At 39.0% G+C, this 25,776-nt stretch overlaps 1 protein-coding gene across 10 annotated transcripts in view; it reads right to left on the minus strand.

Moving 5' to 3' along the window:
- The window catches only part of LOC137425199 (kazrin), a 738,641-nt gene that overhangs the window by 393,979 nt on the left and 318,886 nt on the right, over window positions 1–25,776 (minus strand). For all 10 annotated transcript variants that reach the window (XM_078776419.1, XM_068113383.2, XM_078776417.1 and 7 more), the window contains one exon: window positions 10,606–10,846. In XM_078776419.1, the coding sequence (XP_078632545.1) occupies window positions 10,606–10,831 (226 nt within the window). In that variant the 5' untranslated portion in view covers window positions 10,832–10,846. The remainder of the gene's footprint in view (window positions 1–10,605; window positions 10,847–25,776) is intronic.

Here is a 25,776-nt window from a genome sequence, read left to right on the forward strand (position 1 = left end):
AGAATGCTAACCCCCTACGAAGGCTTGTTTTGAAGGATTTAAGATTGTTCTCAGGCACAGAACAAGAAGGAGCTTACGCTCACATGAAACAGTTGGTGACAACTCCAATCCAGAGATACAATGATGTAAAAGAACATGTCACAGTTCAGTGTGATGTCAGTGACACAGCGCTTGGAGCAACACTGATGTAACGAGGCCTCACTCACTAATGAGGGCCTAACTCTCAGCCATGATCTTTCTTGGACAAGCCACATTTCTCCCTTGTGGAGTGAAAAAAACCTCGCAGAGGAAAACTCTCTTGGGGAGTGAAGTCGCTCCAACTTCCGTCGTGTGACCCTTAGTCCCAGTGGCAAATTTGGTTGATATCGGCTAAGTAATAATCAAATGTATCACGGTCAGACAGACAAACAGACAACAAATTGTATATTTTAGTATGACGTAGTCACTTTGGAAACAGAATTGGTAATGGTATAAACATGCATGCAATTGGTTGCTTGTTTCTTTGATGGAAAAGGGGATGTTGGAATGCAAGTGTATACGTCACATCCATATCTATGTTGGACTTTGTTTTGCGCAGAAGTGTAGCGCATGCGTGGTGGGACAATGTTGTTGTTGCGCATGTGCGGTGGGATGCAGGGGTCGAGTGCTTGCTTGACTGGATAAACATGGCAGCCGTTATCGTGTGGAGAAGCCATGGTCTGACTAAAGTCATTTCTGGATATGCAGCCCACAGATGGAAACAGTGGCCTTCACTGAATCCAAAATCCTATCAAATAAGAACTTCCATTGTTGACACAGAAATTTATATAATCACACCCCTACAATTTTGACCGCACAAAAATCAGTTTAGCCTCTTTCCTGGTCCCATTTAAACATAATGATGATGTTGGAATCCCAAGGTCGAATCGTAGAGGCCGTGTTGATTTTCTTATTTTCATTGTAATTCATGTAAATTACACGTCAGTGTAATTAATGTAAAAGTTCATGGATGCCTTTTATTGTACGCCCTGCATGTGATTTGCATACAAGCTCCTCCACAAAACTCAGATGAGGGATAAAACACATGTTTAAAAGTCAGCTATTTTCTCCTTTCATTAATTAAGGGGCATGAGGGAGCTTATAAATACTGTTTTTTATTTACTAGCAAGTTGCCCGTACCCACAGTGGGTTCTAATTGGGGTAGGGATGGAGAGGGCAAAAATGCAAATGGCATCTTCCGTCATCAAGCCGGCAAGCTGCGAGCAACAATTCACATTTATTGTCACATCTGATGCAATTAAAAATGCTCTCATGGTGAAGAGGTACTGCATTTGAAACACTGTCGATATCCAGTGCCTTCAGAAAGTATTCACGCCCCTTTACTTTTTAAATATTTTCTTGTTACAGCCTGAATTTAAAATGGATTAAATTGAGAATTTTTGTCACAGATCTACACATATGATCTGATCTGATCCCTATAATGTCAAAGTGGTTTTTAAAAAATATTTTGCAAAATAATTGAAAATGAATTACAAAAATATCAAATTTCCATAAGTATTAAACTCCCTGAGTCAATACTTTGTAAAAGTGCCTTTAGCAGCGATTAAAACTTTGAATCTTCATGGGTATGTCTGTATAAACTTTGCACATCTGGATTTGGGGAGTTTCTCCAATTCCTCCTTGCAGATTTGCTGAAGCTCTGTCAAGTTGGATGAGCAGCGTCGTTGAACAGCAATCTTCAAGTCTTTCTTCAGTTTCTCAATGGGACTCAAGTCTGGGCTTTGGCTGGACATTCAGGTTCTTGTTCTGAAGCCATTCCAGTGTTGCTTTGGCTGTATGCTTGGGGTCATTGTCCTATTGGAACGTTAATCTTCGCCGCAGTCTAAAGGCCTTTTGCACTCTGAAGCAGGTTCTCCTCAAGTATTTGCAAGTATTTGGCTCCATTCATTTTTCCCTCTATCCTTATGATTCCTCTAGTCGCTGTCGCTGAAAAGCATCCCCATAGCATGATGCTGCCACTACCATGCTTCACGGTGGGGATGGTGTTAGATGGGTGATGAGCTGTGCCCGGTTTCCGGCAGGCGTAGCGCTTCGCATTCAGGCCAAAGAGTTAAATTTTCATCTCATCAAACCACAAAATATTTTGCCTCATGCACTCAGACTCTTTCACGTGCCTTTTTGAAAACTCCTGGGATGCCGTCATGTGCCTTTTTCTTAGGAGTAGCTTCTGTCTAGCCACTCTCCCATGAAGCCTCGATTAGTGAAGTGCTGCAAAGACTGTTGTCCTGGCAGGTTCTCTCATCTCAGCCAAGGACTTCTGTAGTTCTGTCTGAGTGGTCAGTGGATTTGGTTACCCCCCTGACCAAGGTCCTTCTTACCCGGTTGCACGGTTTGGTTGGACGACCAGCTCTAGGAAGAGAGAGTCTGGGTAGTTAGAGTATAGTTACAGACAAAGAGTCTGGGTTGTTAAATATTCTTTCCATTTCTTAATGATAGAGCTCATTTGCGCTTGGGGACGTTTAACACTCTAGAAATTGTTTTCTACCCTTCCCCAGATCTACGCCTCCTGACAATTCTATCTCGTAGTTCTACAGACAGTTCCTTGGACTTCATGGTAGACTGGTAGAGTTTCTGAACTGTTGGACCTTATATAGAAAAGTGTGTTTCTTTCTAAATCATGTTCAATCAATTGAATTGGCCACAGGTGGACTCCAATCAAGTTGTAGAGACATCTCAAGGATGATCAAGGAAATTGGATGCATCTGAGCTCAATTTGGAGTGTCATAGTAAAGGGGTTGAATACTTATTGACTCAGGACATTTGAGCTTTTCATTTTTATTATTTTATAAAAAATTATATTTAAAAACTTCCACTTTGACATTATGGGGTATTATATGTAGATCAGCAACAAAAAACTTAATTAAATCCATTTTTAATTATGGCTGTAGGTATCAAAAATAAAGAGAACAAATGTTGACAGCCACATAACTCGATAACGCAGGACCACTCTCTGCCATAAAACTGAAACAGAGGTTGTCCCGTTACAGAAAAAAACCGCAGCACAGCGCTCTTTTCCAGTGGATATAAAACGCGAGTTACAAGGCCAGTTTGGGAAGTACCACAGACCAAGGTCATTAGGGTGGGTGGCCCTACTAGAAATATCCTCCCTCCTTGAAGACTTTACATTTTTCATGAATAACAAGGACAATAAGAGGATCTAAACAAATCAACACATTTGAAGTTGAAGTCACAGCATCAATATGCTAAGTGCTCATGAAAGAATGACTAAATTGACGATGCAGAAAAACTACAGTTCATAGACCACCTTACCCCACACAGTCTTGAGAAAAAGGACATGGCAAAGGTCTTTTAAACTCTTGCTTTGCATTTTACACGAAACAAAGTGCTCGGCCTCGCCATAATTGTCTGAATGCTGAATCTCACAGTTACTCAGCCCTCAGGGCATGAGCTGGCATAAATATTTTCCAAGTAATGCTAAACAAAAGGCTTTTACCATGTAGTGTCAGAATTTGTACAGCTGCTAACCAGCGTTAGCAAATTAGTACTGTACATGTAAATACAAATACTATATTATATAGCTCAATCGTATAATAAATTTTTAAATGTCCATTATTTATAAAACCATGGTTATTTTATCGTATACACAACCTTCTTGCTCATATCTGGTTTGAGGACGTTTTCGTTTTTTTATTTTCTTCGTTGATCCACAGCACGTTAATTTTTACAGTACATTAATTACAAAGACATGAGGAGACAATGGAAAAATCAACAGTTTATGGAATTTGAACTGGGGATCCCAGCACTAACGCAAAAAAGCTCACTGAGATTGGGAATGCTCAAAATTTTGCAGATTTTTTATTATTATCAAGGAGTCAAAAGTTCATGAAAAGGTGAAGTAGTAAAGCGTCAACAGACAATAAGTCGGGTGAACAGGAAGCAGAAAAACAAGAGTAGGTTGTGGACAGCAACCGCCCAGGGTAGTACTACCGTTCTGACTTCGGAGCGTTAAAGTGGTGCCCGGAACTGTCTTACACTCTCCGTGTCAGGATTTCTGGTCTTACTTTCTGTCTCACTCAAACGACAGCTTTCTTTCTAGCTTTAATCTTTCGTTCTTGCAAACAAGCATCATACACCTTTCATCATACACTTTTCTTCTCTTTTATTTAAGGCCTGGCCTCGATGACGGCTATATAGTCCGTGCCTGTAGCCTTCAACATACCAAAAAAACTATGGCCACTTTTTCTCCTTTATTTCCCATTTATTTCCCATTTTATTTTTTCGTCAGGAAGGGCATCCGGCCATAAAAAAAACATTGCCTCAGACAGGGAACCATGATTGTCATGGGGCCTGCAAGGCTAACCCCCGCTCTAGCGGGGAAAAATGGCCTTAAAACGATCATTCATTCATTTATTCATTTCCCAAAAACATCAAACCTTATTTCATGTGGTGTCTCCCAGGCTAATTAGCTTGCCTCTGAATTGTTTGTTTGTTAATCAACACCATTAACAACAAGTGTTTGATGCTATGGTAACCAAGACCTTTAAAGGCACTGGTATCTCCAGCAATGATGCTGAGACTCTGTGCCTATTCCTTTCCCATCACAGCCAGATCGGTGGTTTCTCTGTCTTCTACCGCCTCCTTTCTGGTCTTTCATCCTCTGCTTTTTCCATGGTTGCTCTTCCCCTACGCCCCGAGGTATCTGCGGGACATACAGTATGTGGTTTACCAGTGACCAAATACTGGTGAAACTCCTAACCAACTTCCTAAGTCTATTCAATCCCTCCAGTGCTTCAAAACAGCAGTTCTCACCATTTCAGGTCATCTGCATGATCTTTTCTCCCCCCTCGCTGACCCTCCCCAAGCCAATCGCATTCCATGTTTCCATATTGTCAAACCCCGCCCGCCCTTCCCACTCCGCCTACATGCTCATTCACCCTCCTCTTCTTTTCTATTTTTATTTCTGCTTCTTCCACAGTTTTCCCTTCCAATCTTGCGATTGAAAGTTTGCACCTGTATCCAGCTTGTTCACACCCCGTGTTATCCCCCTCCCCTCCCCTTGCTCTCATTCTTCCCCATGTCCTTTCTTCCTCCAGGTCTCATTCTATCTTGTCCTCCAGTTGGTGTGTTTCACCTCCCTCCCCCCAAGTTTCCACTGTTAATTTAGTTGTTATATTTTGGTCCGTTTGTGTTATATTGCGGCCCATAGCTCCTTCACAAGCCTGGACTCTGTATCCAAAAAAGTGTTTTTGTTAAATTCTCAAGGAGATGCCCAAAATTGAAAATAACTTCAAAACAATTTGTGTAGTGTTGCAGTGTTAATCATAAATGATTTGTTTTATAACATCATGGAATTAATGGATCATTTAAATTGCTACAAACGTCATGTCTATGTAGTACTGATAATATAATTGCATGTATTTTAACAACTTCATCAATAGGGAAATGTTTATATGTTTAGAAGCATTTTCTTGGTGTGAAAATACTCATTTTATGGCACTATTAAAATGAAATCCTTGAGCAACTTGCATTTTATGGAGTGAATAATATGATGCTCTGGAAATTTCTAGTTTGCCGTAGGAACAATGAGAGGTTTCGGTTGTTAGTGGCCAAGGCTCTAATTTGAGGCAGGCATGGAGTCCGCAATCACAAGAACTTCAGGCTCCCATCATAGAAAAGCCAATACGAGCTCCAATGGAAGAATAGGAATAAGAAGCCACGGCCACAACATCATGTTTGGAATAAAATTCCCCGAAGTGCATCATGTTTAGAATCAAAGCGAACAAACATATTGTCCGACTGGGATATATCTCCTTGATCTACAAATACATTTACAATGTATGTACAAGTTGCTCCATGAATCTTGAATACTTTTTCAATTTCATATTCATATCATAATATTGTGAAGTCCCAACCAAGATAAATATTCATCAAGATGAATGATCTACATAACGAGTATGATTGATTCTAACGAGAGCCTAATGTGAGGGAGATGCAGTAAACACTTGATGGGACTTGTTCTGTCAGAGTTAGCCTGTTAGCTTGTTTTTATGTAAACGAAAAATGCACAGTTAACAGCAATGGAGGCAAGGGCGGACATTATATAAGTTCGAAGGGAGGCAATCAATAAACCAAAGAACATGCTGATTTCATAAGGGAGTTTCACAGTCATGATAGAAGTGCTCACAATATAATCACAAACAGGCCAAGCCATGCTATGCAATCCATGTCAGAATAATATAATAACTGTTCGCTGCTAGGTAATAATTGATGTATGTTAAATGCATGAAATAAATGATTGTTAAAGATAAACAAAATGTTAGGGCACCAATAATAACACCAATTAACTCACTAAATGCTATTGTCAATGGACAACAACCAAAAATGAGCTCATGTGACCTAAAAGAAAATCAGGAAAATTGGGTCGTAAAAACAGGACGGCATCAGCTCACGTGTCCGAAAAACCTGCTCTGCTGCTCTTGCACATCCTATCCTGTTTTCACCCTGTAATTGGCGCTCGATCATCTTCCATCTGCTTGGAAATCTGACAACATCCCAGCACTTCATAACTAGAACGGCACTCAGGAGGGAGCATATACCTCCACCTGGTTGGCCATATCACTCAATGGTGAAGAATCACTTTAAAAATTCTACTAGCTGGATCCAGATCCAGATCTTCACCAAAATTGAATCGATTCTTCCTTGTTAGACACACAACCTGTCCAACAAGTTTCGTCCAAATCCATAACTTTTTGAGATATCCTGCTATGTATCGTTTTTGGCTCTATCTCCCAAAGGTGAAGAATCACTTTAAAATTCTCGTAGCCGGATCCGAATCCGGATCTTCACCAAAATCGAATCATTCGTCGTGTCACAAACGCTACATCTCTGCAAATTTCGTCTGGATCCGTCCACAACTTTTTGAGATATTTTGTTCACAAACGGACAGACAGGAGTGAAAACATAACCTCCATCCACCTTTGGTGGCGGAGGTAAAAAGGTACAAAAACTGATCCCCTCAACTACAGAGCAGACCTATCAGCTTACTAACAATTAATCAGCAAGGTCATGGAATCCATCATTGCAGTTGATATTAAATCCTTCATTTTCTCCAACACCCTCATCTCAGATCACCAATTTGGTTTCAGACAAGGTCACTCCAACTTGGACATGCTGCTTCTAATCATCAAAAAATGGATGGAGGCCCTCGATGTCAGACGTGAGATCAGGGCCGCCTCTCTGGACATAGCTCGGTCTTTTGATAGAGTCTGGCGTCCTGCCTTGCTCTCCAAACTCTTTGCCTATGGCATCCAAGGCCAACTCAACACATGGCTTACTGATGTCATCTGTTGTAGACAACATGTGGCCCTCAACAGAATCCTTTCATCTCATCTCCCTGTCAAGGCTGTAGTGCCCCAAGTCAGTGTTCTGGGCCCAGGCCTATTCCTATTCTTCAACAAAGATGTCCCTGACTCTCTGGAAAGTCGTCCATATCTATTTGCTGATGACTCCACCCTGTGCCGTGACGTCCCTCATCCTTCAGACAGGCAGGCTGCAGCCCCTTCACTCTCTTCAGAGCTTGACAACAAAATAATAAACTAGGCAAACGCTCAGAATGTTTTTCAATCCTGACAAATCTCACTCTACCGCAATCTCTTTCTGAAATGACCATCTGGCAAACCCTCCTATCTACTTTCTTAACAATCCTCTTGAGGAGGTTCAGTCACTCAAACTCCTGGGTCTCACTATAAGCCATGATCTTTCTTGGGAAAACTGTATTTCAAAGATAGCCTCCAAAACCAGCCGCCGACTGGACATCCTCCGACATACAAAGTCCTTCCTTGGCATAACTGAACTCCTATCCACCTAGAATGCCTTCATCCACAGCTTGATGGAGTACTGCTCTCCCCTCTGGGATGGCTCCCCTGCCTCGCATCTTGCTCAGATTGACATCAGGGAAACGAAGGCCTTCAAAATCATTGAAATCTCCTGCGATGAAGCTGAGTCAATAGGCCTATCGCTTTCCCATTGCTGACAGGCCGGTGGTCTCTGTGTAATGGTATTCCTCCACTTCCTTTATAGTCTTGCACCCTCTGCTCTTTCCATATTTTGTCGCCCCAGGTTTCTACGGGCCTCACATGGTCCACCATCAACTCCCTTCTGGTAAAACTACCTAAATCCAGGATAACTGCTCATCTCCACTCATTTGCTACTCGTTTTTTCCTGACTGTGGAACCAACTTCCACATTCTCTTCAATCTCATCCTTCCCTCGAGGTCTTCAAAACAGCTGTTCACCACCATCTCATATTGTCCCCAAATCCGAAACCATGATCTTTTCTATCCTCATAAACCCCACCGCAAGCCCTTCGCCATCCAATTTTCCAGTTTTCTCTCCTTGGAGTTTCATTCTGTATCCATCTTGTCCATATGTTTGTATATGTTGTGTGTGTGTGTATATATATATATATATATATATATATATATATATATATATATATATATATATATACATATATATATATATATATATATATATATATATATATTAGGTAATATATCTCCAAATACAGACTTGGCATTTAATATGGAATATTTTTTTTGTGGGGGTGAACTAACTTTTCAAGATGACTTAGAACCAAAAGTTCATTGGAATTATGTTGAAATTATTCTAGATTTTGTTAATGTGACCTTTAAAAGAAACAAAAACCACATTTGATATTTCGAAGCAAATAAATTGATCCTTGAAAGTGATGAAAACTGATATCGAACTCAATTCATGGACAGTACTGTGTTAAACTTCTTTACGTTTTCCAGAAGTATCTTTTTATTTTGCACATCAGCCAAAAAAAATTTCAACAAAAACAAAAGCTAAATTATGACTGGGATTACGGACAGTAAAATTACAGTTCAGTACTTCGTGTAACCCCCACGAGCATTCAGGAGAGCACGTACACGTCGAGGCATGCTGTTCACGAGATTTGCCAAGGTTTGGACAGGAATCGCTTGCCATGCAGTGACAACAGTCTGCTGCAATTCACGCACAGAGGTCGGCTGCTGGTCCAAGTTGTCGATTTGACACGTTACTTCTGCCCACAAGTTCTCTATCGGATTCATATCCGGGGACATGGCAGGCCACTCCATATGCTCCACACCACGGTCAGCAAGAAAGTGTTGGATCATGCGAGCACGATGAGGCCGTGCATTGTCATCTTGGAAGATAAAGTTTCCTCGAAAGGCTGCACGAGCAAATGGAAGCAATGTTTCTTCCAGAATGACCCTGTACTTGAACTGGTTCAGGTTTCCATTCAGAACAACCAGATCAGTTTTGCCCCCTGCATGAAAAGCAGCCCAAACGGTCACCTCACCACTTCCAGCTTGGACTCTTGGCACTATACAATCTTCGTTGTGGGCTTCATGCACTTGTCTGCGCACTCGGACGTGGCCATCTTGACGATAGACCAGAAATCTAGACTCGTCACTGAAGGTCACGTGATTCCAGTGTCCTGGCTGCCATTGACGGTGCTCTCTGACCCACTGCAATCGGCGCTGGCTGTGTTGTCTGGTCTGGCGTGGCTTTCTCAGGGGACGACTGGCACGATAGCCTGCTTAAACCAGTCGTTGGTTGACTAGCCTTCTGGATACAGGCACATTTGTCAGTTGCTGCCACTCAGCCCTAAGCCGATTAGCTGACTTGGTATGGCCATTGCAGACTAACCAGTGCAGCTGGCAATCATCTCTCCTTGTGGTTCTGCGTGGACGTCCTGGCCTCGGTATTGGAGTAGGGACAGGGACAGGAGTCCCTGGGAAACCCCTCTGAGCATTTCGTTTCAGGATCTTTGACACCTGACCTTGAGTGATGCCATACTGCCGAGCAATAGCACGCTGTTTCATGCCAGAATTTCGTAAAGCCACCACTCCATGACAAACAGCATTGTCAAGTTGACGGACCATCTCCAGAGGAAGCGGCAATAACCTTTGTAGACGTGCAGCAGTTGTTTTCCACTAATACAGAACGCAACAACCCTTATATACCCGATTGTGAAGCCAATCGTCAAATGTACCTGTCCTTACATTTTGTCACGCCACCTGCGATATAATCCTGTTATTGACTTCTTGCTGCGAAAGACAATCAGTGACATGGTTCTTTCAACAAAGACATCACCGAAGGGTAAAGGAAACTCACCAGATTGATATACTGAGTTCAGAAAGTAAACCCAAGTCAAGGAAAAAAAAATATTCCATATTAAATGCCAAGTCTGTATATACAGTATAAACAAATTGACTTCTCCCATGCTCTTCTAGCCGAAAAAAGCTGCATAATATTGCCATTTTTATGAAAGAACCGCATGCATGTAGTAGCCTTCATTTAAGCAATTTTGTGATATTTTTCCAAGGTTATTTTTTAAATCTTCAAACTCAAATTATACAGACCCAATGAGGCAAAGAGAACTTGCACAAAAAGCTGCATTGCGTGATTTTAAAAATATCAAATGAAAGAGAAATTAGGAAAACAATATCTCTCTACCTTATGGTCTTTAATCTAATATGATACCCGATCGTCTTCCATAAGCCTCAATGCTATAATGAAAAAAAGTTTACAGATGTACCGATATGACATTTGCCATCACAGCTCGAGCTGCAGTCTGAACCACGATCAGTTGTTCGCTTCAGGCTCGTTAAAGGCTCAACGCTCCCTGCAGATTCACAATCCATTCCTGGCAGCATGCTGGTGCCAACCGCCTCCCGGTTTGAAAAGCATCCTGAGCTCTGGGCAGTGCCGTCTGCCCCAGACCGTAATGAAGGTTGTAACGCTCGTTCCTCCTCCATCATCATTGTGAAGTCCAGGGGCTGTGAGGAATTTGGGGACGGGGCGTGGGGTGGGCGGGAAAGGGGTCGGTGGTTAGAAAACACGACCAAGGAAAAGACAATATGAAAACTTCAGCTTCTAATAAATATTTGCTCATTTCTTTTTTTTGTTTGAGGGATGGTGAAGTAACAAGTGGTGCAGAGGAGCTGGGAAAGTCAGCCATGTACCATGCTCATTATGGTACATGCAGTTGCTTCGCTAAGGTTACCACCCTGGAAGGCCACACCGATGCAGGTACACGACTGAGTGTGCAGGAATTTTTAATTTCGACATGGTACCGGCGATAGTTCGCCTACTCTTCATGAAGGACACAATGTGACCTTTAACGCCCAATTAACGTCCATTGTGATGAATCTCCCTGCCTGTGAAACACCAGCATGTGAGTTTATCACTCGGCCGAGGTTGAAAGCCACCATCGACAACTCAGAGATTACTGATGTGTTCCTTTTTGGGGGGGGGGGGGGGGGGGGGTCGCAGGCACAAACGTACCCACAGCATTTTTAAATTACAGCTTTGAGGTGAATGTGCCAACGTAGGTGCAATCCTACCAGCCTGCTGGAAAAGAGTGAAAAATAAATAAATAATAAGCAGAGACATCAGTTCAATCACAACGACCCGACTGGGAATCTCAAAGAAAATGGAATTACTGTTGGACGCTCCGATATAATAAATGCGGATAAAATGTCTCATAATAACATCAGGCAGGAAGAGAAGAGTGATAGCCAAGGTATATGAACCAGGCAATTAGCTACAGATATGAGAGGGAAAAAGGAAGACATTGATCCGAATGTTTATAATGTGCAAGTGCAAGATAAGGTAGGTTGCTTCACAATAAGAAATTGAATGAACAGTGATAAAGTGATAGCTTATGATGACGTGACTGATTTCAAAAATTGGAAGGGTAAGGAATGTTTTATTCTTCTCTAGAAAATTATATTGCTAAAAGTTAGCTGGGTCATTCAATAAAAGTCGATGCCTTTTATTATTCGTTAATGAAATGATACGTATAATGTGAGCACCAGAAAGTCAGGCAGGTAATGCAACTATCAGAAAGAAAAAAGACCTGTGATGGATGCCTTGGGGTTCTGATTGGTATCTGGTCCTTGTATTCATAGGCAAAAGGCCCCATATAAATCCAATCATAATTGGATTATAATATAAATCAATAATTATTGATTATTACCCTCGGAGGAGAGGGTATTGCATTCGAGGCCGACTATCTGTCTGTTTGTCCGCACAGAATAAATACGATTTTCTCTGCAACCGTTGATCCAATTGACAGGAATTTTTCACCAAAGGTGCACCTCCTCATGTAGAAATTTTTAATGATAATTATGTCGTCATAGGTCACGTGGTACGGGCGCCATCTTGGAAAAACCGAAAATCTTTGCACCTCTATATCTCCGAAAGCGCTGTGTAGAAAAAATTGAGACATGGCTCATTGTAAAGAGCTCTCCGTGGGGAATAATATATGTTAATGATGATGTCGTAGGTGTCTCCGTCATGACGTCATAATTCGATAAGTACAAAACTTCATCCAATCAAGATGAAATTTCTTGAGTGGCATCTAGGGATAAATTGGTGGAGGAAAACAAAATGACGACGTCATTGGTCATGTGGTTCGGCCGCCATATTTGTTTTAACACAAAAACCATAAAAACCACTAAAAACACGTCCCGACGAGGGTCTGCAATCTCTGATTGCTCTTTCTTGTTATTATTAATTATTATTGGTATTATTATTAGTATTATTATTATCATTGGCCAGCCTAATGGTATTATACTCGTTTTGGGGCCAGTCTGGTTCTGGATTCTTTTTTGTTCATGATTAAGTTAATTCAATTTAACCAGTGCCAGAGCAGGTTTTACAATATGTAGCAGGCCAAAATTTGATCGGTATCCCGAAGCAGTGGAGATAGAAGGGTATAGGATTCTTGGCGGGATTGGGCATGTTTGATGAGCCTTTCTTGTGTGTTATTCTTTGTGACAAACAAAAATCTGGCTGGCTACTCTGAAATCATATGAAGTATCTTCCAAAAGGCCTATGTTTTGATACGATGCAAGAACATCACAGGTTATAATTGAAGTTTATGTGGTATTCTGAAATGTGGGTAAATAGATAAGACTACTTGAATGCCATAATACTAATTTAAAAATAAAATAACAACTAGAGTTCATAAAACACATTATCCCATTCAGTGTCCAAGTATCTATTTCAATTAAAATAAAATAATAATTTTTAAAATGTTTTTTTTTATTCTGGAAGTTTAGTGCTATTGAAGCAGTCTTATACACCATCCCTATACACCACCTTATTTAACATGTCCCAGTACTGCAAAACTGGAGGTTCTTGGAAGTGATAAGAAGATGATTTGTGTTCTACAGTGTTCAAGTTTACAATTCAATTTAAATAAAATAAAGATTGCAAACGTTGTATGAAAGATTAATTCTGGAATTTACCGCCATTTTACCACCATTGATGCCGTGTCGATAACACCACCCTACATGACACGTTACATTAGTTATTCGTGCCTGTTGTTTGTGTCTTATATGGCATCCTTATAAATAGTAAGTGTCCTGTTTGGAATGATTTTCAATTTTGTTTGACTGCCAAGCAGGCAGAAAGAATAAAAGAAATATCTCATTCCTCTCTGCGCATGCGCAATTGGGACGGATTCATAGACAAAATAATGTGGAACAGTCGGTTTGTTTTCCAATTGATCCTCCGATTAATGTTCAACACATAATATTTCATTGACATCAAGTTGTTCCTCGATCATAAAGTGACGTTTGTACGGCCTTGAACCAATTGCTTAACCCCGCTTTTCGTTTCGTGTGCATGGCTTAATAATAATAATAATAATAATGATGATAATAACTACTAGTACCCGACTGCAAAGCCGCAATGAGCCGGCGAAGCCAAAGCCTCTTGCCACTATTTTACCCATCACTATGGCATCAGTAGGTTAGGTAGTTGGTAGTAGGTAGGTGTAGTAGGTACCGTACCTAGTTCAAAATGACACCATTTGCATTCTGGATGAGATTAAAATTTATAAAATTTCCTTCTTGATTAATTCGGTGAATTCCGTCTCAACTTCGGATATTTCCGGCCGTGAAAAACTATCCCCTACGGCCGCGAGATTTCTAAAAAATAATTCTTCGTCAATTTTAGAATATTTGACGCCGTTTTCAGCCTCCGAAACGCGGTAAAAAGCTTTTTTGAAATATTTTTTCAAATGCTCGAATCTCATTGGTTCCGGTAATTGGTGACGATTTTCGTTGAAGATAACCAGGGCCCGTGTGGGCCCGGGGAACGAGGTCGGTCTTAAAGTATTGTACACCGCACCTTTCCTATGCCATCTCCAGGCATTGCAAATCGTCATTGCTGGGCACCGAAGGGGGCTCGGCAGTGACGCATGCTGAAAGAGAGTCCTCAGTTTTCACTCTGGTTGTTTTCTTGTTGTACACCGCACCTTTCCTATGCCATCTCCAGGCATTGCAAATCGTCATTGCCGGGCACCAAAGGGGGCTCGGCAGTGACGCACGCTGAAAGAGAGTACTCAGTTTTCACTCTGGTTTCTTGTTTTCTTTCTTGTTTGTTTGTCCGGGCGATATCTCAGCCATCCTTTGAGCTAGGAAGCTGAAATTTCGGCACAAGAGTGAGCAAGTCCTTTGTCAAATACGGTATATATTTTTTTGATTAATCAATAAATTGAGGAGTTATTTAATTATTAGCGATTAATTCAGTACTTATTTAATTAATCAAATTTCCTTTCTCTTCTGACCATTAACTCAGGCACCTTTTGAGTTAGGAAGCTGATATTTGGACATGCCAATGACCAGGTGATTTGGCTGCAAAGGATATTTTTGATTTATTAATTAATCAATTAATCGATTAATTATTTAATTATTCGATTAATGACCAAAAAAATTATTTTTTTAAAGTTACAGATTCTGATGAAATAGTGGTAGTTTATGTGTTCTCTGACCGAATTGATTAATAATTTAATTTTTTTATGATTATTATTTATTTATTTTCATTATTAATCATTTATTTATTTTCTTTCTCATTTGGCCAATATCTCAAGCACCTTTTGAGCTGGGAAGCTAATATTTGGACATGAGTGACCAAGTGATGTGGCTATCAAGGATATTTTTGAATTATTGATTAATCATTTCATCTATTAATTATTTATTGATTAATCGATTATTTATTTATTGAGTAATCAATTAATTATTTAATTTTTTATAAATGACTTATTTAATTAAATTTCTAAAAGATACATCTTCGGATGAAGCACTAGTGGTTTAGTTATGCGATTAGCCAATTGATTATGAAAATATTTTGTGATAATCTTTTATTGATTTTAATTATACAATTAATCAATCAATTAGTGTACACCTCTCCCTCCCAATGCAGCCTCAATGAGCTGCACTGCGGTATTGCCGGGCGCCCGAGGCGCCCCGGCAATGCCGCGCTGCAGCATATTTAATTACTTGGCATGGGGCGGTGTACTTTGAATGTATTTGTACTTGTTGTACACCGCTCCTTTCCTATGCCATCTCCAGGCATTGCAAATCGTCATTGCCGGGCACCAAAGGGGGCTCGGCAGTGACGCACGCTGAAAGAGAGTACTCAGTTTTCACTCTGGTTGTTTGTTTGTTTTCTTTCTTGGTTGTCCGGGCGATATCTCAGCCATCCTTTGAGCTAGGAAGCTGAAATTTCGGCACAGTAGTGAGCAAGTCCTTTGTCAAATACGGTATTTTTTGTTTTTTGAATAATCAATTAATTGAGGAGTTATTTAATTATTAGCGTTTAATTAAGTACTTATTTAATTAATTAAATTTCATTTCTCTTCTGACCATTATTAACTCAGGCACCTTTTGAGTTAGGAAGCTGATATTTGGACATGCCAATGACCAGGTGATTTGGCTGCAAAGGATATTTTTGATTTATTAATTAATCAATTAATCGATTAATTATTTAATTATTCGATTAATGACAAAAAAATTTTTTTTTTTAAAGTTACAGATTCTGATGAAATAGTGGTAGTTTATGTGTTCTCTGACCAAATTGATTAATAATTTAATTTTTTTATGATTATTATTTATTTATTTTCATTATTAATCATTTATTTATTTTCTTTCTCATTTGGCCAATATCTCAGGCACCTTTTGAGCTGGGAAGCTAATATTTGGACATGAGTGACCAAGTGATGTGGCTATCAAGGATATTTTTGATTTATTGATTAATCATTTCATCTATTAATTATTTATTGATTAATCGATTAATTATTTATTGAGTAATCAATTAATTATTTAATTTTTTATAAATGACTTATTTAATTAAATTTCTAAAAGATACATCTTCGGATGAAGCACTAGTGGTTTAGTTATGCGATTAGCCAATTGATTATGAAAATATTTTGTGATAATCTTTTATTGATTTTAATTATACAATTAATCAATCAATTAGTGTACACCTCTCCCTCCCAATGCAGCCTTAATGAGCTGCACTGCGGTATTGCCGGGCGCCGGAGGCGCCCCGGCAATGCCGCGCTGCAGCATATTTAATTATTTGGCATGGGGCGGTGTACTTTGAATGTATGTGTACTTGTTGTACACCGCTCCTTTCCTATGCCATCTCCAGGCATTGCAAATCGTCATTGCCGGGCACCAAAGGGGGCTCGGCAGTGACGCACGCTGAAAGAGAGTACTCAGTTTTCACTCTGGTTGTTTGTTTGTTTTCTTTCTTGGTTGTCCGGACGATATCTCAGCCATCCTTTGAGCTAGGAAGCTGAAATTTCGGCACAGTAGTGAGCAAGTCCTTTGTCAAATACGGTATTTTTTGTTTTTTGAATAATCAATTAATTGAGGAGTTATTTAATTATTAGCGTTTAATTAAGTACTTATTTAATTAATTAAATTTCATTTATCTTCTGACCATTATTAACTCAGGCACCTTTTGAGTTAGGAAGCTGATATTTGGACATGCCAATGACCAGGTGATTTGGCTGCAAAGGATATTTTTGATTTATTAATTAATCAATTAATCGATTAATTATTTAATTATTCGATTAATGACAAAAAAATTTTTTTTTTTTAAGTTACAGATTCTGATGAAATAGTGGTAGTTTATGTGTTCTCTGACCAAATTGATTAATAATTTAATTTTTTTATGATTATTATTTATTTATTTTCATTATTAATCATTTATTTATTTTCTTTCTCATTTGGCCAATATCTCAGGCACGTTTTGAGCTGGGAAGCTAATATTTGGACATGAGTGACCAAGTGATGTGGCTATCAAGGATATTTTTGATTTATTGATTAATCATTTCATCTATTAATTATTTATTGATTAATCGATTAATTATTTATTGAGTAATCAATTAATTATTTAATTTTTTATAAATGACTTATTTAATTAAATTTCTAAAAGATACATCTTCGGATGAAGCACTAGTGGTTTAGTTATGCGATTGGCCAATTGATTATGAAAATATTTTGTGATAATCTTTTATTGATTTTAATTATACAATTAATCAATCAATTAGTGTACACCCCTCCCTCCCAATGCAGCCTTAATGAGCTGCACTGCGGTATTGCCGGGCGCCGGAGGCGCCCCGGCAATGCCGCGCTGCAGCATATTTAATTATTTGGCATGGGGCGGTGTACTTTGAATGTATGTGTACTTGTTTGTTTTCTTGTTTGTTTGTCCGGACGATATCTCAGCCATCCTTTGAGCTAGGAAGCTGAAATTTTGGCACAATAGTGAGCAAGTCCTTTGTCAAAAACGGTATTTTTTGTTTTTTGATTAATCAATTAATTGAGGAGTTATTTAATTATTAGCGATTAATTAAGTACTTATTTAATTAATTAAATTTCCTTTCTCTTCTGACCATTAACTCAGGCACCTTTTGAGTTAGGAAGCTGATATTTGGGCATGCCAATGACCAGGTGATTTGGCTGCAAAGGCTATTTTTGATTTATTAATTAATCAATCGATTAATTATTTAATTATTTGATTAATGACTAAAATTTTTTTTTTTTTAGTTACAGATTCTGATGAAATGGTGGTGGTTTATGTGTTCTCTGACCGAATTGATTAATAATTTAATTTTTTTAATGATTATTACCTTCGCAAAAGCGGAAGGTTATGTTTTGATCGCTGTGTATTTATTTGTATGTCTGTGTGTGTGTGTGTATGTTATTCGCATAACTCAAAAAGTATTCAACCGAATTGCATGAAATTTGGTGGGATGATTGGTTATTATACGGGACACATTTGATTAGATTTTGGGAGCAATCGGGTCAAAGGTCAAGGTCAAGGTCACGAAAAGGTCAAAATCGTATTTTTACCAAGTACAGAACAGTAGCTGCGGCGAAGGTATGCGCTCTACCGAGTGCCCGTTCTAGTTTATTTCTTTATTTATTTATTAATTATTTAATTATTTCATGAATGACAAAAAAAATAATTTTTTTAAAGTTACAGATTCTGATGAAATGGTGGTGGTTTATTTGTTCTCTGACCGAATTGATTAATAATTTAATTTTTTTATGATTATTATTTATTTATTTTCAATATCTCAGGCACCTTTTCAGCTCAGAAGCTAATATTTGGACATGAGTGACCAAGTGATGTGGCTATCAAGGATATTTTTGATTTATTGATAAATCAATTAGGATCGTTAGGATCGTCGTTAGGAGGATCGTCATTTCATTTCATTATTAATTAATCAATTAATCGATTAATTATTTAATTATTTGATTAATGACAATTTTTTTATTTTTTTTCCCAGTTACAGATTCTGATGAAATGGTGGTGGTTTATGTGTTCTGTGACCGAATTGATTGATAATGCAATTTTTAAATGATTATTATTTATTTATTTTCATTATTAATCATTTATTTATTTTCTTTCTCATTTGGCCAATATCTCAGGCACCTTTTGAGCTGGGAAGCTAATATTTGGACATGACAGTGACCAAGTGATGTGGCTATCAAGGATATTTTTGATTTATTGATTAATCATTTAATCGATTAATTATTTATTGGTGAATCAATTAATTATTTAATTTTTTATTAATGACTTATTTAATTAAATTTCTAACAAGTAAAGCTACATTCAAAGTACACCGCCCACATGCGAAATAATTAAATATCCTACAGCGCGGCATTGCCGGGGCGCCTCTGGCGCCCTGCAATACCGCAGTGCAGCTCATTGAGGCTGCATTGGGAAGGAGAGGTGGACACTAGTTGATTGATTAATTGTATAATTAAAATCAATAAAAGATTATCACAAAATATTTTCATAATCAATTGGCTAATAGCATAACTAAACCACTCGTGCTTCATCCGAAGATGTATCTTTTAGAAATTTAATTAAATAAGTCATTAATAAAAAATTAAATAATTAATTGATGAATCAATAAATAATTAATCGATTAAATGATTAATCAATAAATCAAAAATATCCTTGATAGCCACATCACTTGGTCACTGTCATGTCCAAATATTAGTTTCCCAGCTCAAAAGGTGCCTGATAGTAAGGGCATTTTATGAGATATTTCACAAATCTGTTAACTAAATTGTTACCAAAAAATTTCTTCACCAATATGTTTGTAAAGGTGTGTAATAACATGTGTTAAAATGTTGAAGGTCAACTCCCGTGGGAAACCCAGATAAAAAGCTGTTGAATTCGGGTACCGAAAAATTATTTTCGAGAATTTTTATTTTTTTTAATCGGCCCTTAAGTAACTTATGAGGGGTCAAATAAGGGTTTTTCATGATTCTGAGTTGATTGTTAACATTTATATTTCACCACAGACACTCCTTTGTGGAAAAATAATTTCTAAATATATCTCATTTTCTACTTTGCAGGACATGGAGTCTAGCAATATGGATGAAGACGTTACTCCACCTGTGCTCAATTGCTTCATCTGTGCACGCTCGGATACACCAGCTGAAAGGCTCATACAGGCAACTCCAAAGGGATACTCAACTTTATTGAAACAAGCAGAAACTGTCGAAAATGTTACTGTTGTGGAACGTATGAAGGAGGCTCAAAAGGAAGGAAAACTGAGGTACCACCAGAAGTGTAAAAATGATCTGTACAACAACTTTGTTGCAACCACCAAGAAGTCAGCTCAAGCATCAAAGGCAGAGAAAGAGTCATCAAAGTTGAAGAGAAGACGCACTACTTGTGAGTTCAGTTCATCAACTGGCTGCAGTTCTAGAAGATCACAGTCAGTTGACCTCCTGTATAAGGATGTATGCATTCTTTGCAACCAACCAGCCCAGCTCTACAAAAATAATCCAGCACAAGCTAGAAAGAAATACAGAGTGCCAGATAATTTGACTGCAGATACACTGAAGGCAAGCTTGCTGAAGACAGCACGGAGTCGCGGGGATGACTGGGGCACTGAAGTCACTGGACGCCTGGAAGGAATCAACGACTTGGTAGCAGAAGAAACACTGTACCATTTGCGATGCAAACTTATGTTTGCGAGAGGTGACAGTTTGTCCAAGACTGATGAGGAAGGAAAAAGGAAGAGAGGACAGAGGAGTATTGATGAGGAGCGAGAGGCAGTTTTTATTGAATTCTGCGAATGGTTAGACTCAGAATTAGAGCATGGGGTAATGAACATGGACCAAGTCCATGAAAAGCTGCAGGAGTTTGATCAGTCACCAGAGAAGAGCCTTTCTTATTCAAAGCATTGGCTAAAGATAAAACTTCTAGAGAAATACGAAGACACTTTGTATTTCACGACACAGGAAAGAAGGGCAGATGTACTCTGTCTCAAAGATGGCACCGACAATATTCTGCGAGCGCATCATGCTAATCTTGACCATGGAGATGAGAAGACTCAGATCATAAAGACGGCACTCAAGTTCATATCCAATGATATTGCCTTGATTGATTTAGGTCCAAAGTCATACCCCACCACACACAGTATGACTGACATCGATAGTCAGCTGACACTTGTTCCTGCAAGCCTTCAGATGTTCTTGAGACCGATTGTCAAGACAGACGTCCCCGCGACTCCGTGCTGTCTTCAGCAAGCTTGCCTTCAGTGTATCTGCAGTCAAATTATCTGGCACTCTGTATTTCTTTCTAGCTTGTGCTGGATTATTTTTGTAGAGCTGGGCTGGTTGGTTGCAAAGAATGCATACATCCTTATACAGGAGGTCAACTGACTGTGATCTTCTAGAACTGCAGCCAGTTGATGAACTGAACTCACAAGTAGTGCGTCTTCTCTTCAACTTTGATGACTCTTTCTCTGCCTTTGATGCTTGAGCTGACTTCTTGGTGGTTGCAACAAAGTTGTTGTACAGATCATTTTTACACTTCTGGTGGTACCTCAGTTTTCCTTCCTTTTGAGCCTCCTTCATACGTTCCACAACAGTAACATTTTCGACAGTTTCTGCTTGTTTCAATAAAGTTGAGTATCCCTTTGGAGTTGCCTGTATGAGCCTTTCAGCTGGTGTATCCGAGCGTGCACAGATGAAGCAATTGAGCACAGGTGGAGTAACGTCTTCATCCATATTGCTAGACTCCATGTCCTGCAAAGTAGAAAATGAGATATATTTAGAAATTATTTTTCCACAAAGGAGTGTCTGTGGTGAAATATAAATGTTAACAATCAACTCAGAATCATGAAAAACCCTTATTTGACCCCTCATAAGTTACTTAAGGGCCGATTAAAAAAAATAAAAATTCTCGAAAATAATTTTTCGGTACCCGAATTCAACAGCTTTTTATCTGGGTTTCCCACGGGAGTTGACCTTCAACATTTTAACACATGTTATTACACACCTTTACAAACATATTGGTGAAGAAATTTTTTGGTAACAATTTAGTTAACAGATTTTCATATGTTTCCCTTACTATGAGATATTGGCCAAATAAGAAAGAAAATAAATAAATAATTAATAATGAAAATAAATAAATAATAATCATTAAAAAATTAAATTATTTATCAATTCGGTCACAGAACACATAAACCACCACCATTTCATCAGAATCTGTAACTGGCGAAAAAAAATTTTTTGTAGTAATTAATCGAATAATTAAATAATTAATCGATACATTGATTAATTGATTAATCAATAAATCAAAAATATCCTTGATAGCCACATCACTTGGTCACTCATGTCCAAATATTAGCTTCTGAGCTCAAAAGGTGCCTGAGATATTGGCCAAATGAGAAAGAAGACAAATAAATGATTAATAATGAAAATAAATAAATAATAATCATAAAAAAATTAAATTATTAATCAATTTGGTCAGAGAACACATAAACTACCATTTCATCAGAATCTGTAACTTAAAAAAAATAATTTTTTTTGTCATTAATCGAATAATTAAATAATTAATCGATTAATTGATTAATTAATAAATCAAAAATATCCTTTGCAGCCAAATCACCTGGTCATTGGCATCTATGAGGTGCACTGCGGTATTGCCGGGCACCAGAGGCGCCCCGGCAATGCCGCGCTGTAGGATATTTAATTATTTGGCATGGGGGCGGTGTACTTTGAATGTATCTGTACTTGTTTTAATTACAAATTAGAGGTGCATAAGATTGTGAATCAAACAAAGACGGGTGAAACAAACTCCTATTGAACTTTCTTCAATTTGTTATGCATACTTCCGCATCCACAAGATGGCGGCCTCCATTGAGCGATTTGGTGCGTCAAAGCTTCGAAATTCTCAAGGGATTCAGCAAAATCTGGCTTTTCAACATAATACGTACGCGTTCATTCACAACACCGGCTTTGCCAGCTATAACACACTTGAGGGACATACTGCCTCAGACCATTAATATTTCTCTTCGAAAAAGTCATGGTTGTTTTGTATTTTTATGTGCTATAATTTTTTAGCAATTAATATCATGGGGTGGGGTTTGCATGTAACCAGGCTTTGGGTTGGATGAGAGACTGATCGGTCCGGGAATTTAGGGTCAGGAGAGTAGATCTGCAGTCCCTTGAGGTTATAGGCACGAGTACACACAATCAAAGAAAATGAAACCAAAAAGAAATATAAATAAATGAATAAATCCCACTAAAATACGCCAATTATCTGTGGGTTTGCATCGATACATACTGTATACGTATGTTGAAGACGAGATGGGATGAATCTGTGCATAAGGGAGAGATGGGATGGGATGGATCTGTGCAAAAGGGAGAGATGAGATGGGATGGATCTGTGCATAAGGGAGAGATGAGATGGGATGGATCTGTGCATAAGGGGGAGATGAGATGGGATGGATCTGTGCATAAGGGAGAGATGAGATGAGATGGGATGGATCTGTGCATAAGGGAGAGATGAGATGGGATGGATCTGTGCATAAGGGAGAGATGAGATGAGATGGATCTGTGCATAAGGGGGAGATGAGATGGGATGGATCTGTGCATAAGGGAGAGATGAGATGGGATGGATCTGTGCATAAGGGGGAGATGAGATGGGATGGATCTGTGCATAAGGGAGAGATGAGATGAGATGGGATGGATCTGTGCATAAGGGGGAGATGAGATGGGATGGATCTGTGCATAAGGGAGAGATGAGATGGGATGAATCTGTGCATAAAGGAGAGATTAGTTGGGATGGATCCGTGCATAAGGGAGATTAGATGGGATGACCCATTCCCTCTTGAGACCCATCCCCTCTTGAGACCCATCCCCTCTTGAGACCCCCCTCTTGTCACCCGCTCCCTTTATTATATGTTCTATGTGTCAGCTTTTGCACGAGCTTCGACTTAGCATACAAAACAACCCTTTGTTTTTATTTACTTATTATTATTTTTTATGTAAATTTAACTTACAATGAAAATGGTGATCCCAAGCCATTTCATCGTCAAAATGTGCATGGTAATAGTGTTATTATTATGTTTAGACCAAAACCTAACTTCCTGCACAAGATCATCCAATCACTGCTTTACACCTTATTGGTAACAACCTCCATCATTGTTTACTAAGCACAGTGTGTGCCATCCGTGAGTCTGCATTGAGACACGTGCCGTGTGCACAGAATTCAGGTTAAGGAGGCAATCGGCTCATATTTGTAAAGAGCACGGTGAGAATTCAGCACATCGACCTCGCTCTGACTCCTTTGCCATTTTATTAGCAGCATGCTGCCGAGTGTCTTCTTTCAACACGTGGCTCACTGTTTGGCATCATTCAAAATTATTATTATTATTATTATTATTATTATTATTATTATTATTGTATACAAGATCGAGGCTCGTGTGAGAGCGAACATTAATGACAAAAAAACAAATGGACACATAAGACGAAATAAAGGGAGCGGGAGAAAAGACGGGGAGAGAGGGCGGACGCACACAAGTACAACATTTGAGAGCAGGGACATCGGGAGATCTGTGGGAGGGAGAGGGCTGGGGGGGAGGCGGCATGGGAAGGGGGGTGGGGATGGGAGAGGTAAGAGTTTAGAGTTAAGAGGTAAGATAAGAGTAAGGTAATCTTTCAGGTGTTAGCCCTTTTTGGAGCGAGAGAAGGCTAATGTCCAATTATCTCTTGCTCCGATGAAGGGCTAATGCCCGAAACGTCAACTTTCCTTTGCTTCCACATACGTAGCTCTTAGCATACATTTGTCAACTTACAGATGATAAAACCTATCGTTAAAATTACCTGCCAATACAGACCGACATCAGCATTGACAAAGCTGAGGTTCCTCGGAGGTAAATCTGCCATACCTAGTATGACATTATTTAATATCCATGCCAATGAATGAAATGGCTGAATAGAGGCAGAATTCTGTCCTCCAAAACAACAGACAAAACAATGCGAGGGAAATCGAATGAAATGGTCAAGCTATCAATGCCGGCCGTGAGTCTGCATTGAGACACGTGCCGTGTGAATAGAATTCAGGTCGAGGATGGAATAGGCTCACATTTGTAAAGAACACGGTGAGAATTCAGCGCATCGACCTCGCTCTGACTATATTTCCCATTTTATTACCAGCATGCTGCCGAGTGTCTTCTTTCAACATGTAGCTCATTCTTTTATGCGGATTGGGATCTTCCTCACTCCAAACCTTCCCACACACCGTCCTCCACAATAAGTAAAGTCACATCAAGAATAAAAGCATATTGAAGAAAAGATTGTTTGTGCAAATAGGAAGTTGTGGATAACGTAGGAGATTATAATAATGTGGGGACACTGAAGGATTTTGGAATAAAATACGTGCTTTCAACAACCCACACAAATGGAGGTAACATACTAAATGCCAGCATACAGTCGTGGCCAAAAATATTGGCACCCTTGCACTTTTTTTTTCAAATAACTCACAATTTTCTCCAAAGTTAAGTTGAAATTAACAAAAGCATTTGGTCTCCACAATTTTTTATTTCACTGTTAATATTACAGAACCTTTGTTTTTGATTCATAACTTAATATATCCTTTTAAATCAGAAAATAAAAATAAATGGCATTGAAAAAATTATTGACACCCGAGACGTAATATTTGGTAGCTCAGCGAACATGGAGAAGTTACATGTGAGAACATGGAGTCGGAGAAGAACAACAACAAGATGGAGCTCTTGTAGACCTGCGATGTGCTGCATTTTAAGGTACGACCAAAGTTGGTTGAAGACCGAAAGTACACAAATATGTCTTCGATAAACGCTTCTCACGGCCTTCTTCTTTCTTGGTTCCTCTGAATTTATAATGGCTGATAAAGCATTGGTTTTCTCTTGTGTTTGCTGTCCGTGCATTCCACGTCTCAGTCTAAACTCAATGCTATGGAATCCAAAGCTCAAAACATTATTGGAATCACTCACAGATTGAGCACAAGACCTCATGTTGAATTTTTTTTAAATCAAAGAAAGACTGTTTTCTCTCTGTCTTCAACAATCAGTAATCTCATCTTACAATCCCTGCTTTTTCAGTTC

This window comes from Myxine glutinosa, chromosome 4, assembly GCF_964187855.1.
Source record: "Myxine glutinosa chromosome 4, kmMyxGlut1.1, whole genome shotgun sequence".
Lineage (NCBI taxonomy): Eukaryota > Metazoa > Chordata > Myxini > Myxiniformes > Myxinidae > Myxine > Myxine glutinosa.